Source organism: Cherax quadricarinatus, chromosome 92 (assembly GCF_038502225.1).
Source record: "Cherax quadricarinatus isolate ZL_2023a chromosome 92, ASM3850222v1, whole genome shotgun sequence".
NCBI classification, from domain to species: Eukaryota; Metazoa; Arthropoda; class Malacostraca; order Decapoda; family Parastacidae; genus Cherax; species Cherax quadricarinatus.
The window spans coordinates 540,443-557,559 of NC_091383.1; the positions used below are offsets into that span (position 1 = coordinate 540,443).

At 42.2% G+C, this 17,117-nt stretch overlaps 1 protein-coding gene across 1 annotated transcript in view; it reads left to right on the forward strand.

The window, feature by feature from the left end:
• Window positions 1-2,249: 2,249 nt before the first annotated feature.
• Window positions 2,250-17,117, forward strand: part of HLH3B (Helix loop helix protein 3B) — a 31,853-nt gene continuing 16,985 nt past the window's right edge. The window contains exons 1-3 of the mRNA XM_070104520.1: window positions 2,250-2,262; window positions 3,532-3,781; window positions 4,289-4,597. Of these exons, the coding sequence (XP_069960621.1) occupies window positions 2,250-2,262; window positions 3,532-3,781; window positions 4,289-4,597 (572 nt within the window). The remainder of the gene's footprint in view (window positions 2,263-3,531; window positions 3,782-4,288; window positions 4,598-17,117) is intronic.

Sequence of the window (17,117 nt, forward strand, 5' to 3'; positions counted from 1 at the left end):
ATCAGGGATAGTTACACTATCAGGGATAGTTACACTATCAGGTATAGTTACACTATCAGGGATAGTTACACTATCAGGGATAGTTACACTATCAGGGATAGTTACACTAACAGGGATAGTTACACTATCAGGGATAGTTACACTATCAGGGATAGTTACACTATCAGGGATAGTTACACTATCAGGGATAGTTACACTATCAGGGATAGTTACACTATCAGGGATAGTTACACTATCAGAGATAGTTACACTATCAGGGATAGTTACACTATCAGGGATAGTTACACTATCAGGGATAGTTACACTATCAGGGATAGTTACACTATCAGGGATAGTTCCACTATCAGGGATAGTTACACTATCATAGTTACACTATCGGGGATAGTTACACTATCAGGGATAGTTCCACTATCAAGGATAGTTACACTATCAGGGATAGTTACACTATCAGGGATAGTTACACTATCAAGGATAGTTACACTATCAGGGATAGTTACACTATCAAGGATAGTTACACTATCGGGGATAGTTACACTATCAGGGATAGTTACACTATCAGGGATAGTTACACTATCAGGGATAGTTACACTATCAGGGATAGTTACACTATCAGGGATAGTTACACTATCAGGGATAGTTACACTATCAGGGATAGTTACACTATCAGGGATAGTTACACTATCAAGGATAGTTACACTATCAGGGATAGTTACACTATCAGGGATAGTTACACTATCAGGGATAGTTACACTATCAGGGATAGTTACACTATCAGGGATAGTTACACTATCAGGGATAGTTACACTAACAGGGATAGTTACACTATCAAGGATAGTTACACTATCAGGGATAGTTACACTAACAGGGATAGTTACACTATCAGGGATAGTTACACTATCAGGGATAGTTACACTATCAGGGATAGTTACACTAACAGGGATAGTTACACTATCAGGGATAGTTACACTATCAGGGATAGTTACACTATCAGGGATAGTTACACTATCAGGGATAGTAGTACACTATCAGGGATAGTTACACTAACAGGGATAGTTACACTATCAGGGATAGTTACACTAACAGGGATAGTTACACTATCAGGGATAGTTACACTATCAGGGATAGTTACACTATCAGGGATAGTTACACTATCAGGGATAGTTACACTATCAGGGATAGTTACACTATCAGGGATAGTTACACTAACAGGGATAGTTACACTATCAGGGATAGTTACACTAACAGGGATAGTTACACTATCAGGGATAGTTACACTATCAGGGATAGTTACACTATCAGGGATAGTTACACTAACAGGGATAGTTACACTATCAGGGATAGTTACACTATCAGGGATAGTTACACTATCAGGGATAGTTACACTATCAGGGATAGTTACACTATCAGGGATAGTTACACTATCAGGGATAGTTACACTATCAGGGATAGTTACACTATCATAGTCCATCATATGAGCACTTTTTAAATAATTTCTTTATTTTATTACAATATACCGCAGACTGATGATGTATGGAGGAACAACCGAAATGTTAAGAAAATGTGCATTCATATCTATCTATTATCTATCCATCTATATAGATAGATAGTGATATCTTGCACGTGGTAGAGAGAGAGAGGGAGTGTGTTGGTCACGTGTCTATTAGTAGCTACCACCACCACTACTATCACCACTACCACCACCACTACCACCACCACTACCACCACCACCACCACTACTATCACCACTACCACCACCACTACCACCACCACTACCACTACCACTACCACCACCACTACAACCACCACTACCACCACCACCGCTACCACCACCACTACCACCACCACTAGTAAGATCACGTACTAGTAAGATCACGTACCAAGATAACTAGTGTTATAAAAGTTCTCAACCACAATCACCCACGTCAGAGGTCAACCCTCCCACTGTTATCATAATTGAATGACGTAATAACCAGCAAATTGTTGCCTTAATACCCATGGGAAACATTTTTTTCTGTGGCCACGAGGCTAATAAGTCAATTTAAATCAATACATTCCCCTCGTAATGTAAATATTGGCCAATGGCCTCGCACGTGGCCCTTCGGAGGCCTTCCATTGGCTCCCGCCGGCGGGGAGGATAACGGTCAGCGCGTTGATTGGCCTTGGCGGCTCCCAGAGGGAAGGTGATTGGCTGAGAGCTCGTAAGCTCCGCCCACCGGGGGAAGAATGTCAACAGAGGGGTTTCCGGTGTCATGGCGGCTGAGGGTAAGTGGATAAGACAATTGTTTTGGTGTGGAGTGTCAGGTGGGAGGTTCAAGTGGCACTCTAAAGTGCCATCCACGCCGCCTAGATGATGGATAAGGTGAGTCAGTGGATGATGGATCAGTGGATGATGGATCAGTGGGTGATGGATCAGTGGGTGATGGATCAGTAGGTGATGGATCAGTGGATGATGTACCAGTGAATGATGGATCAGTGGATGATGGATCAGTGGATAATATACCAGTGGATGATGTAACAGCGATTGACGGATCAGTGGAAGATATGTCGGTGAAGATTTTGTTCCTGTGAGCGAAGCCTTCCCTGGCTTACTTCAGAGGCTTATTAACCCAGGATAATCCAAGCAGTGTGTCTCCCCCAAGATGCCACCCACAACAGTCAACTAACACCAAGGTACCGACTTACTGCTAAGTGAACACTGACAGCATGTGACCATCCTGTGGATGGTAGCACAAGAACGTATGGATACACAATAGGCCTAAGAACTAGGTTTCAAAAGGGTTAACAGGAGAACATCTGGATTTATATCTACAGTTCACTTATCTGTCACAAGGAAATTTAGGAAATTTGCTTAATATATCTGGTATCTTATTTTCGTTAATATCTTGACATATCACATAAGTTATTATACTGTCTATATATTCCTCAGTAAGTGGATGATTAAGCACATAGTGTTTAAGATAGTGACCATAGGCCTGGCCACACAAGATAGTGACCATAGGCCTGGTCACACAAGATAGTGACTATAGGCCTGGCCACACAAGATAGCGACCATAGGCCTGGCCACACAAGTTAGTGACCACAGGCCTGGTCACACAAGATAGCGACCATAGGCCTGGCCACACAAGTTAGTGACCATAGGCCTGGCCACACAAGATACCGACCATAGGCCTGGCCACACAAGATAGTGACCATAGGCCTGGCCACACAAGTTAGTGAACATAGGCCTGGTTACACAAGATAGCGACCATAGGCCTGGCCGCACAAGTTAGTGACCATAGGCCTGGTCAAAAAAGATAGCGACCATAGGCCTGGCCACACAAGTTAGTCACCATAGGCCTGGCCACACAAGATAGTGACCATAGGCCTGGCTAAATACTTTGGATTTGGTTTGATCATCTGTCTGGCTGACATATTGTCAGAAGTATACACAAATAACCCGCACATACAAGAGAGAAGCTTATGACGACGTTTCGGTCCAACTTGGACCATCGTTCCAATCACGGTATTGTGCCTTTTTGTTATTTCTGTCAGAAGCGCCTATAACCAAGCCTAAGCCTAGCTTCCACATCATCAGACTGTCAGAAGTACTTGTAACCAAGCCTAAGCCTAGCTTCCACATCATCAGACTGTCAGAAGTACTTGTGACCAAGCCTAAGTCTGACTACCACATCATCAGACTGTCAGAAGTACTTGTAACCAAGCCTAAGTCTGACTACCACATCATCAGACTGTCAGAAGTACTTGTAACCAAGCCTAAGCCAGGCTACTACATCATCAGACTGTCAGAAGTACTTGTAACCAAGCCTAAGCCTGACTACCACATCATCAGACTGTCAGAAGTACTTGTAACCAAGCCTAAGTCTGGCTACTACATCATCAGACCCTCAGAAGTACTTGTAACCAAGCCTACGTCTGGCTACTACATCATCAGACTGTCAGAAGTACTTGTAACCAAGCATAAGTCTGGCTACTACATCATCAGACTGTCAGAAGTACTTGTAACCAAGCCTAAGTCTGGCTACTACATCATCAGACCCTCAGAAGTACTTGTAACCAAGCCTAAGTCTGGCTACTACATCATCAGACTGTCAGAAGTACTTGTAACCAAGCCTAAGCCTGACTACCACATCATCAGACCCTCAGAAGTACTTGTAACCAAGCCTAAGTCTGGCTACTACATCATCAGACTGTCAGAAGTACTTGTAACCAAGCCTAAGTCTGGCTACCACATCATCAGACTGTCAGAAGTACTTGTAACCAAGCCTAAGTCTGGCTACTACATCATCAGACTGTCAGAAGTACTTGTAACCAAGCCTAAGTCTGACTACTACATCATCAGACTGTCAGAAGTACTCGTAACCAAGCCTAAGTCTGACTACCACATCATCAGACTGTCGGTAGTACTTGTAACCAAGCCTAAGCCTGACAACCACATCATCAGACTGTCAGAAGTACTTGTAACCAAGCCTAAGTCTGACTACCACATCATCAGACTGTCAGAAGTACTTGTAACCAAGCCTAAGCCTGACTACCACATCATCAAACTGTCAGAAGTACTTGTAACCAAGCCTAAGTCTGGCTACTACATCATCAGACTGTCAGAAGTACTTGTAACCAAGCCTAAGTCTGGCTACTACATCATCAGACTGTCAGAAGTACTTGTATCCAAGCCTAAGCCTGACTACTACATCATCAGACTGTCAGAAGTACTTATAACCAAGTCTAAGCCTGGCTACCACATCTTCTGACGTTCAGAAGCACTTGTAACCAAGCCTAAGCCTGACTACCACATCTTCAGACTGTCAGAAGTACTTGTAACCAAGCCTAAGCCTGGCTACCACATCATCAGACTGTCAGAAGTACTTGTAACCAAGCCTAAGCCTGGCTACCATATCATCAGACTGTCAGAAGTACTTGTAACCAAGCCTAAGCCTGGCTACCACATCTTCAGACTGTCAGAAGTACTTGTAACCAAGCCTAAGCCTGACTACCACATCTTCAGACTGTCAGAAGTACTTGTAACCAAGCCTAAGCCTGGCTACCACATCATCAGACTGTCAGAAGTACTTGTAACCAAGCCTAAGCCTGGCTACCACATCATCAGACTGTCAGAAGTACTTGTAACCAAGCCTAAGCCTGGCTACCACATCATCAGACTGTCAGAAGTACTTGTAACCAAGCCTAAGCCTGGCTACCACATCATCAGACTGTCAGAAGTACTTGTAACCAAGCCTAAGCCTGGCTACCACATCATCAGACTGTCAGAAGTACTTGTAACCAAGCCTAAGCCTGGCTACCACATCATCAGACTGTCAGAAGTACTTGTAACCAAGCCTAAGCCTGGCTACCACATCATCAAACTGTCAGAAGTACTTGTAACCAAGCCTAAGCCTGGCTACCACATCATCAGACTGTCAGAAGTACTTGTAACCAAGCCTAAGCCTGGCTACCACATCATCAGACTGTCAGAAGTACTTGTAACCAAGCCTAAGCCTGGCTACCACATCATCAAACTGTCAGAAGTACTTGTAACCAAGCCTAAGCCTGGCTACCACATCATCAGACTGTCAGAAGTACTTGTAACCAAGCCTAAGTCTGGCTACCACATCATCAGACTGTCAGAAGTACTTGTAACCAAGCCTAAGCCTGGCTACCACATCATCAGACTGTCAGAAGTACTTGTAACCAAGCCTAAGCCTGGCTACTACATCTTCAGACTGTCAGAAGTACTTGTAACCAAGCCTAAGTCTGGCTACCACATCATCAGACTGTCAGAAGTACTTGTAACCAAGCCTAAGCCTGGCTACCACATCATCAGACTGTCAGAAGTACTTGTAACCAAGCCTAAGCCTGGCTACTACATCTTCAGACTGTCAGAAGCACTTGTAACCAAACCTAAGCCTGTCTACCACATCATCAGACTGTCGCATCCTGGGACAAAACTGACCTAATTTGCGGGAAATGCTCAGCATAAGAAGTTTTTCTACATAGTAGTATGTCATAGGTGTCAGCTATGGTCTGTATAAGTTTTAACATATACTTGTAGAAATAAAGATTACTATTATTATTATTATTATCATTTTATTATATAGTTCGGGGATTTTTCAGTATCTATACTCGGCTTCCGGTCATGTTAGTCATTATATGAGACAAGAGTCTTAAGTGATGACAGAGTCATTAATAATTACAGAGTCAAGCTCAGTGTTGTAAGTTACCTTTAATGTCACCAGGATGATAAATAATTTAGTTAGCAGTGTAGACATGTTGTTGATATGTCTAACTTAGCGTAGGTTCTGTTGCTGAGGTGACAACACTGCTAGTAGACTACTGCTGGTGGTGACAACACTGCTAGTAGACTACTGCTGGAGGTGACAACACTGCTAGTAGACTACTGCTGGAGGTGACAACACTGCTAGTAGACTACTGCTGGTGGTGACAACACTGCTAGTAGACTACTGCTGGTGGTGACAACACTGCTAGTAGACTACTGCTGGAGGTGACAACACTGCTAGTAGACTTCTGCTGGAGGTGACAATACTGCTAGTAGACTACTGCTGGTGGTGACAACACTGCTAGTAGACTACTGCTGGAGGTGACAACACTGCTAGTAGATTTCTGCTGGAGGTGACAACACTGCTAGTAGACTACTGCTGGTGGTGACAACACTGCTAGTAGACTACTGCTGGAGGTGACAACACTGCTAGTAGACTTCTGCTGGAGGTGACAACACTGCTAGTAGACTGCTGCTGGAGGTGACAACACTGCTAGTAGACTACTGCTGGTGGTGACAACACTGCTAGTAGACTACTGCTGGTGGTGACAACACTGCTAGTAGACTGCTGCTGGAGGTGACAACACTGCTAGTAGACTAGTGCTGGTGGTGACAACACTGCTAGTAGACTACTGCTGGTGGTGACAACACTGCTAGTAGACTGCTGCTGGAGGTGACAACACTGCTAGTAGACTACTGCTGATGGTGACAACGCTGCTAGTAGACTACTGCTGGTGGTGACAACACTGCTAGTAGACTGCTGCTGGAGGTGACAACACTGCTAGTAGACTACTGCTGGTGGTGACAACACTGCTAGTAGACTACTGCTGGTGGTGACAACACTGCTAGTAGACTTCTGCTGGAGGTGACAACACTGCTAGTAGACTACTGCTGGTGGTGACAACGCTGCTAGTAGACTACTGCTGGTGGTGACAACACTGCTAGTAGACTACTGCTGGTGGTGACAACACTGCTAGTAGACTACTGCTGGAGGTGACAACACTGCTAGTAGACTACTGCTGGTGGTGACAACGCTGCTAGTAGACTACTGTTTGTGGTGACAACATTGCTAGTAGACTACTGCTGGTGGTGACAACGCTGCTAGTAGACTACTGCTGGTAGTGACAGCACTGCTAGTAGACTACTGCTGGTGGTGACAACACTGCTAGTAGACTACTGCTGGTGGTGACAACGCTGCTAGTAGACTACTGCTGGTGGTGACAACACTGCTAGTAGACTACTGCTGGTGGTGACAACACTGCTAGTAGACTACTGCTGGAGGTGACAACACTGCTAGTAGACTACTGCTGGAGGTGACAACACTGCTAGCAGACTACTGCTGGAGGTGACACCACTGCTAGTAGACTACTGCTAGTGGTGACAACATTGCTAGTAGACTATTGCTGTTGTGACAACACTGCTAGTAGACTACTGCTGGTGGTGACAACACTGCTAGTAGACTACTGCTAGTGGTGACAACATTGCTAGTAGACTACTGCTAGTGGTGACAACACTGCTAGTAGACTACTGCTAGTGGTGACAACACTGCTAGTAGACTACTGCTGGTGGTGACAACACTGCTAGTAGACTACTGCTGGAGGTGACAACACTGCTAGTAGACTACTGCTGGAGGTGACAACACTGCTAGTAGACTACTGCTGGTGGTGACAACACTGCTAGTAGACTACTGCTGGAGGTGACAACACTGCTAGTAGACTACTGCTGGAGGTGACAACACTGCTAGTAGACTACTGCTGGTGGTGACAACACTGCTAGTAGACTACTGCTGGAGGTGACAACACTGCTAGTAGACTACTGCGGGTGGTGACAACACTGCTAGTAGACTACTGCTGGTGGTGACAGCACTGCTAGTAGACTACTGCTGGAGGTGACAACACTGCTAGTAGACTACTGCTGGTGGTGACAACACTGCTAGTAGACTACTGCTGGTGGTGACAACACTGCTAGTAGACTACTGCTGGTGGTGACAACACTGCTAGCAGACTACTGCTGGTGGTGACAACACTGCTAGTAGACTACTGCTGGTGGTGACAACACTGCTAGCAGACTACTGCTGGTGGTGACAACACTGCTAGTAGACTACTGCTGGTGGTGACAACACTGCTAGCAGACTACTGCTGGTGGTGACAACACTGCTAGCAGACTACTGCTGGTGGTGACAACACTGCTAGCAGACTACTGCTGGAGGTGACAACACTGCTAGTAGACGCCTGAATAGATCCATCAGTGCAGATAATTTATGGTCAATTAATAATAATAATAATAATAATAATAATAATAATATTAAAAATAATAATAATAATAATAATAATAATAATAATAATAATAATAATAATAATAATAAGTACAAGTACATGTACAAGGTATACAAGTACATGTACAAGGTATACAAGTAAATGTACAAGGTATACAAGTACATGTACAAGGTATACAAGTAAATGTACAAGGTATACAAGTACATGTACAAGGTATACAAGTACATGTACAAGGTATACAAGTACATGTACAAGGTATACAAGTACATGTACAAGGTATACAAGTGCATGTACAAGGTATACAAGTACATGTACAAGGTATACAAGCACATGTACAAGGTATACAAGTACATGTACAATTAATACAAGTACATGTACAAGGTATACAAGTACATGTACAAGGTATACAAGTACATGTACAAGGTATACAAGTACATGTACAAGGTATACAAGTACATGTACAAGGTATACAAGTACATGTACAAGGTATACAAGTAAATGTACAAGGTATACAATTACATGTACAAGGTATACAAGTACATGTACAAGGTATACATGTACATTTACAAGGTATACAAGTACATGTACAAGGTATACAGTGCATGTACAAGGTATACAAGTACATGTACAAGGTATACAAGTACATTTACAAGGTATACAAGTACATGTACAAGGTATACAGTGCATGTACAAGGTATACAAGTACATGTACAAGGTATACAAGCACATGTACAAGGTATACAAGTACATGTACAAATTATACAAGTACATGTACAAGGTATACAAGTACATGTACAAGGTATACAAGTACATGTACAAGGTATACAAGTACATGTACAAGGTATACAAGTACATGTACAAGGTATACAGTGCATGTACAAGGTATACAAGTACATGTACAAGGTATACAAGCACATGTACAAGGTATACAAGTACATGTACAAATTATACAAGTACATGTACAAGGTATACAAGTACATGTACAAGGTATACAAGTTCATGTACAAATTATACAAGTACATGTACAAGGTATACAGGTACATGTACAAGGTATACAAGTACATGTACAAGGTATACAAGTACATGTACAAGGTATACAAGTACCTGTACAAGGTATACAAGTACATGTACAAGGTATACAAGTACATGTACAAGGTATACAAGTACATGTACAAGGTATACAAGTACATGTACAAGGTATACAAGTACATGTACAAGGTATACAAGTAAATGTACAAGGTATACAAGTACATGTACAAGGTATACAAGTACATGTACAAGGTATACAAGTACATGTACAAGGTATACAAGTACATGTACAAGGTATACAAGTACATGTACAAGGTATACAAGTACCTGTACAAGGTATACAAGTACCTGTACAAGGTATACAAAAACATGTACAAGGTATACAAGTACATGTACAAGTACATGTACAAGTTATACAAGTACATGTACAAGTACATGTACAAGTTATACAAGTACATGTACAAGTACATGTACAAGTTATACAAGTACATGTACAAGTACATGTACAAGTTATACAAGTACATGTACAAGGTATACAAGTACATGGACAAGGTATACAAGTACATGAACAAGGTATACAAGTACATGTACAAGGTATACAAGTACAAGTACAAGGTATACAAGTACATGTACAAGTTATACAAGTACATGTACAAGTTATACAAGTACATGTACAAGGTATACAAGTACCTGTACAAGGTATACAAGTACATGTACAAGGTACACAAGTACATGCACAAGTTATACAAGTACATGTACAAGTTATACAAGTACATATACAAGGTATACAAGTACATGTACAAGGTATACAAGTACATGTACAAGGTATACAAGTACATGTACAAGGTATACAAGTACATGTACAAGGTATACAAGTACATGTACAAGGTATACACGTACATGTACAAGTTATACAAGTACATGTACAAGTTATACAAGTACATGTACAAGGTATACAAGTACCTGTACAAAGTATACAAGTACCTGTACAAGGTATACAAGTACACGTACAAGGTATACAAGTACATGTACAAGGTATGCAAGTACATGTACAAGGTATACAAGTACGTGTACAAGGTATACAAGTACATGTACAAGGTACACAAGTACATGTACAAGGTATACAAGTACATGTACAAGGTATACAAGTACATGTACAAGGTATACAAGTACATGTACAAGGTATACAAGTACATGTACAAGGTATACAGTGCATGTACAAGGTATACAAGTACATGTACAAGGTATACAAGCACATGTACAAGGTATACAAGTACATGTACAAATTATACAAGTACATGTACAAGGTATACAAGTACATGTACAAGGTATACAAGTACATGTACAAGGTATACAAGTACATGTACAAGGTATACAAGTACATGTACAAGGTATACAAGTACATGTGCAAGGTATACAGTGCATGTACAAGGTATACAAGTACATGTACAAGGCATACAAGTACATGTACAAGGTATACAAGTACATGTACAAGGTATACAAGTACATGTACAAGGTATACAAGTACCTGTACAAGGTATGCAAGTACATGTACAAGGTATACAAGTACATGTACAAGGTATACAAGTACATGTACAAGGTATACAAGTACATGTGCAAGGTATACAAGTACATGTACAAGGTATACAAGTAAATGTACAAGGTATACAAGTACATGTACAAGGTATACAAGTACATGTACAAAGTATACAAGTACATGTACAAGGTATACAAGTACATGTACAAGGTATACAAGTACATGTACAAGGTATACAAGTACCTGTACAAGGTATACAAGAACATGTACAAGGTATACAAGTACATGTACAAGTACATGTACAAGTACATGTACAAGTTTTACAAGTACATGTACAAGTTATACAAGTACATGTACAAGGTATACAAGTACATGTACAAGGTATACAAGTACCTGTACAAGGTATACAAGTACACGTACAAGGTATACAAGTACATGTACAAGTTATACAAGTACATGTACAAGGTATACAAGTACATGTACAAGGTATACAAGTACATGTACAAGGTATACAAGTACATGTACAAGGTATACCAGTACATGTACAAGGTATACAAGTACATGTACAAGGTATACAAGTACATGTACAAGGTATACAAGTACATGTACAAGGTATACAAGTACATGTACAAGGTATACAAGTACATGTACAAGGTATACAAGTACATGTACAAGGTATACAAGTACATGTACAAGGTATACAAGTACATGTACAAGGTATACAAGTACATGTACAAGGTATACAAGTACATGTACAAGGTATACAAGTACATGTACAAGGTATACAAGTACATGTACAAGGTATACAAGTACATGTACAAGGTATACAAGTACATGTACAAGGTATACAAGTACATGTACAAGGTATACAAGTACATGTACAAGGTATACAAGTACATGTACGAGGTATACAAGTACATGTACAACTTATACAGACCATAGCTGACATCAATGACATACTACTACATAGAAAGCCACTTGTTATTACCCAGAGTATACCTGGAGAGGGTTTGGAGGGGTCAACGCCCCCGCGCCTCGGTCTAAGACCAGGCCTCGTGGTGGATCTGGGTCTGATCAACCAGGCTGTTACTGCTGTCAAGCTGACGTTCGAACCACAGCCCGATTGGTCAGGTACTGACTTTAGGTGCCTGTCCAGTGCCTTCTTGAAGACAGCCAGGAGTCTTGAAGACTGCCAGGGGTCTATTGGTAATCCCCCTTATGTATGCTGGGAGACAATTGAACAGTCTTGGGCCCCTGACACTTATTGTGGCACCCCTGCTTTTCACTTGGGGAATGTTGCATCTCCTGCCCAGTCTTTTGCTTTCATAAGAAGTGATTTTCGTGTACAAGTTTGATACCAGTCCCTCCAGGACCTTCCAAGTGTATATTATCATGTAGCTCTCTCGCCTGCGTTCCAAGGAATACAGATCAAGGACCTTCAACCGTTCCCAGTAGTTTAGGTGCCTTATTGTACTTATATGTGCCGTGAAAGTTCTTTGTACATTCTCCAGGTCTGCAATGTTGCCAGTCTTGAAGGTGGCCGTTAGTGTACAGCAGTATTACAGCCTAGAGAGCACATTAGGTCAGTATTATTCCCAGGATGCCACCCACACCAGTCCACTAACACCCAGGTACCTACTTACTGCTAGGTGAACAGAGACAGCAGGTGTAAGGTGACTAACACCCAGGTACCTACTTACTGCTAGGTGAACAGTGACAGCATGTGTAAGGTAACTAACACCCAGGTACCTACTTACTGCTAGGTGAACAGGGACAGCAGGTGTAAGGTGACTAACACCCAGGTACCTACTTACTGCTAGGTGAACAGTGACAGCATGTGTAAGGTGACTAACACCCAGGTACCTACTTACTGCTAGGTGAACACACACAACAGGTGTAAATCAACACGTCCAGTGTTATTTGTTGCTACCAGTGTTGCAGCAACAGTATTACCACCAGTGTTGCAGCAACAATATTACCACCAGTGTTGTAGCAACAATATTACCACCAGTGTTGTAGCAACAATATTACCACCAGTGTTGTAGCAACAATATTACCACCAGTGTTGTAGCAACAATATTACCACCAGTGTTGTAGCAACAATATTACCACCAGTGTTGCAGCAACAATATTACCACCAGTGTTGTAGCAACAATATTACCACCAGTGTTGTAGCAACAATATTACCACCAGTGTTGTAGCAACAATATTACCACCAGTGTTGTAGCAACAATATTACCACCAGTGTTGTAGCAACAATATTACCACCAGTGTTGTAGCAACAATATTACCACCAGTGTTGTAGCAACAATATCACCAGTGTTGTAGCAACAATATTACCACCAGTGTTGTAACAACAATATTACCACCAGTGTTGTAGCAACAATATTACCACCAGTGTTGCAGCAACAATATTACCACCAGTGTTGCAGCAACAATATTACCACCATTGTTGTAGCAACAATATTACCACCAGTGTTGTAGCAACAATATTACCACCAGTGTTGTAGCAACAATATTACCACCAGTGTTGTAGCAACAATATTACTACCAGTGTTGTAGCAACAATATTACCACCAGTGTTGTAGCAACAATATTACCACCAGTGTTGTAGCAACAATATTACTACCAGTGTTGTAGCAACAATATTGCCACCAGTGTTGTAGCAACAATATTACTACCAGTGTTGTAGCAACAATATTACCACCAGTGTTGTAGCAACAATATTACCACCAGTGTTGCAGCAACAATATTACCACCAGTGTTGTAGCAACAATATTACCACCAGTGTTGTAGCAACAATATTACCACCAGTGTTGTAGCAACAATATTACCACCAGTGTTGTAGCAACAATATTACCACCAGTGTTGTAGCAACAATATTACCACCAGTGTTGTAGCAACAATATTACCACCAGTGTTGTAGCAACAATATTACCACCAGTGTTGTAGCAACACTAACACCAGTGTTGTAGCAGCAACACTAACACCAGTGTTGTAGCAGCAACACTAACACCAGTGTTGTAGCAACACTAACACCAGTGTTGTAGCAGCAACACTATCACCAGTGTTGTAGCAGCAACACTAACACCAGTGTTGTAGCAGCAACACTAACACCAGTGTTGTAGCAGCAACACTAACACCAGTGTTGTAGCAGCAACACTAACACCAGTGTTGTAGCAGCAACACTATCACCAGTGTTGTAGCAACAATATAACCACCAGTGTTGTAGCAACAATATTACCACCAGTGTTGTAGCAACAATATTACCACCAGTGTTGTAGCAACAATATTACCACCAGTGTTGTAGCAACAATATTACCACCAGTGTTGTAGCAACAATATTACCACCAGTGTTGTAGCAACAATATTACCACCAGTGTTGTAGCAACAATATTACCACCAGTGTTGTAGCAACAATATTACCACCAGTGTTGTAGCAACAATATTACCACCAGTGTTGTAGCAACAATATTTCCACCAGTGTTGTAGCAACAATATTACCACCAGTGTTGTAGCAACAATATTACCACCAGTGTTGTAGCAACAATATTACCACCAGTGTTGTAGCAACAATATTACCACCAGTGTTGTAGCAACAATATTACCACCAGTGTTGTAGCAACAATATTACCACCAGTGTTGTAGCAACAATATTACCACCAGTGTTGTAGCAACAATATTACCACCAGTGTTGTAGCAACAATATTACCACCAGTGTTGTTTACCTGGAGTTTACCTGGAGAGAGTTTCTTGGGTCAACGCCCCCGCGGCCCGGTCTGTGACCAGGCCTCCTGGTGGATCAGCCCCTGATCAACCAGGCTGTTGCTGCTGGCTGCACGCAAACCAACGTACGAGCCACAGCCCGGCTGATCAGGAACTGACTTTAGGTGATTGTCCAGTGCCAGCTTGAAGACTGCCAGGGGTCTGTTGGTAATCCCCCTTATGTATGCTGGGAGGCAGTTGAACAGTCTCGGGCCCCTGACACTTATTGTATGGTCTCTTAACGTGCTAGTGACACCCCTGCTTTTCATTGGGGGGATGGTGCATCGTCTGCCAAGTCTTTTGCTTTCGTAGTGAGTGATTTTCGTGTGCAAGTTCGGTACTAGTCCCTCTAGGATTTTCCAGGTGTATATAATCATGTATCTCTCCCTCCTGCGTTCCAGGGAATACAGGTTTAGAAACCTCAAGCGCTCCCAGTAATTGAGGTGTTTTATCTCCGTTATGCGCGCCGTGAAAGTTCTCTGTACATTTTCTAGGTCGGCAATTTCACCTGCCTTGAAAGGTGCTGTTAGAGTGCAGCAGTATTCCAGCCTAGATAGAACAAGAGACCTGAAGAGTGCCATCATGGGCTTGGCCTCCCTAGTTTTGAAGGTTCTCATTATCCATCCTGTCATTTATCTAGCAGATGCGATTGATACAATGTTATGGTCCTTGAAGGTGAGATCCTCCGACATAATCACTCCCAGGTCTTTGACGTTGGTGTTTCGCTCTATTTTGTGGCCAGAATTTGTTTTGTACTCTGATGAAGATTTAATTTCCTCATGTTTACCATATCTGAGTAATTGAAATTTCTCATCGTTGAACTTCATATTGTTTTCCGCAGCCCACTGAAAGATTTGGTTGATGTCCGCCTGGAGCCTTGCAGTGTCTGCAATGGAAGACACTGTCATGCAGATTCGGGTGTCATCTGCAAAGGAAGACACGGTGCTGTGGCTGACATCCTTGTCTATGTCGGATATGAGGATGAGGAACAAGATGGGAGCGAGTACTGTGCCTTGTGGAACAGAGCTTTTCACCGTAGCTGCCTCGGACTTTACTCTGTTGACGACTACTCTCTGTGTTCTGTTAGTGAGGAAATTATAGATCCATCGACCGACTTTTCCTGTTATTCCTTTAGCACGCATTTTGTGCGCTATTACGCCATGGTCACACTTGTCGAAGGCTTTTGCAAAGTCTGTATATATTACATCTGCATTCTTTTTGTCTTCTAGTGCATTTAGGACCTTGTCGTAGTGATCCAATAGTTGAGACAGACAGGAGCGACCTGTTCTAAACCCATGTTGTCCAGGGTTGTGTAACTGATGGGTTTCTAGATGGGTGGTGATCTTGCTTCTTAGGACCCTTTCAAAGATTTTTATGATATGGGATGTTAGTGCTATTGGTCTGTAGTTCTTTGCTGTTGCTTTTCTGCCCCCTTTGTGGAGTGGGGCTATGTCTGTTGTTTTTAGTAACTGTGGGACGACCCCCGTGTCCATGCTCCCTCTCCATAGGATGGAAAAGGCTCGTGATAGGGGCTTCTTGCAGTTCTTGATGAACACAGAGTTCCATGAGTCTGGCCCTGGGGCAGAGTGCATGGGCATGTCATTTATCGCCTGTTCGAAGTCATTTGGCGTCAGGATAACATCGGATAGGCTTGTGTTAATCAAATTTTGTGGCTCTCTCATAAAAAATTCATTTTGATCTTCGACTCTCAGTCTGGTTAGCGGCTTGTTAAAAACTGAGTCATATTGGGACTTGAGTAGCTCACTCATTTCCTTGCTGTCATCTGTGTAGGACCCATCTTGTTTAAGTAGGGGCCCAATACTGGACGTTGTTCTCGATTTTGATTTGGCATAGGAGAAGAAATACTTTGGGTTTCTTTCGATTTCATTTATGGCTTTTAGTTCTTCCCGCGATTCCTGACTCCTAAAGGATTCTTTTAGCTTAAGTTCGATGCTTGCTATTTCTCTGACCAGTGTCTCCCTACGCATTTCAGATATATTGACCTCTTTTAGCCGCTCTGTTATTCTTTTCCGTCGCCTGTAAAGGGAGCGCCTGTCTCTTTCTGTTTTACATCTACTCCTCCTTTTTCTTAGAGGAATAAGCCTTGTGCATACATCGAGTGCCACCGAGTTAATCTGTTCTAGGCATAAGTTGGGGTCTGTGTTGCTTAGTATATCTTCCCAGCTTATATCGGTTAGGACTTGGTTTACTTGGTCCCACTTTATGTTTTTGTTATTGA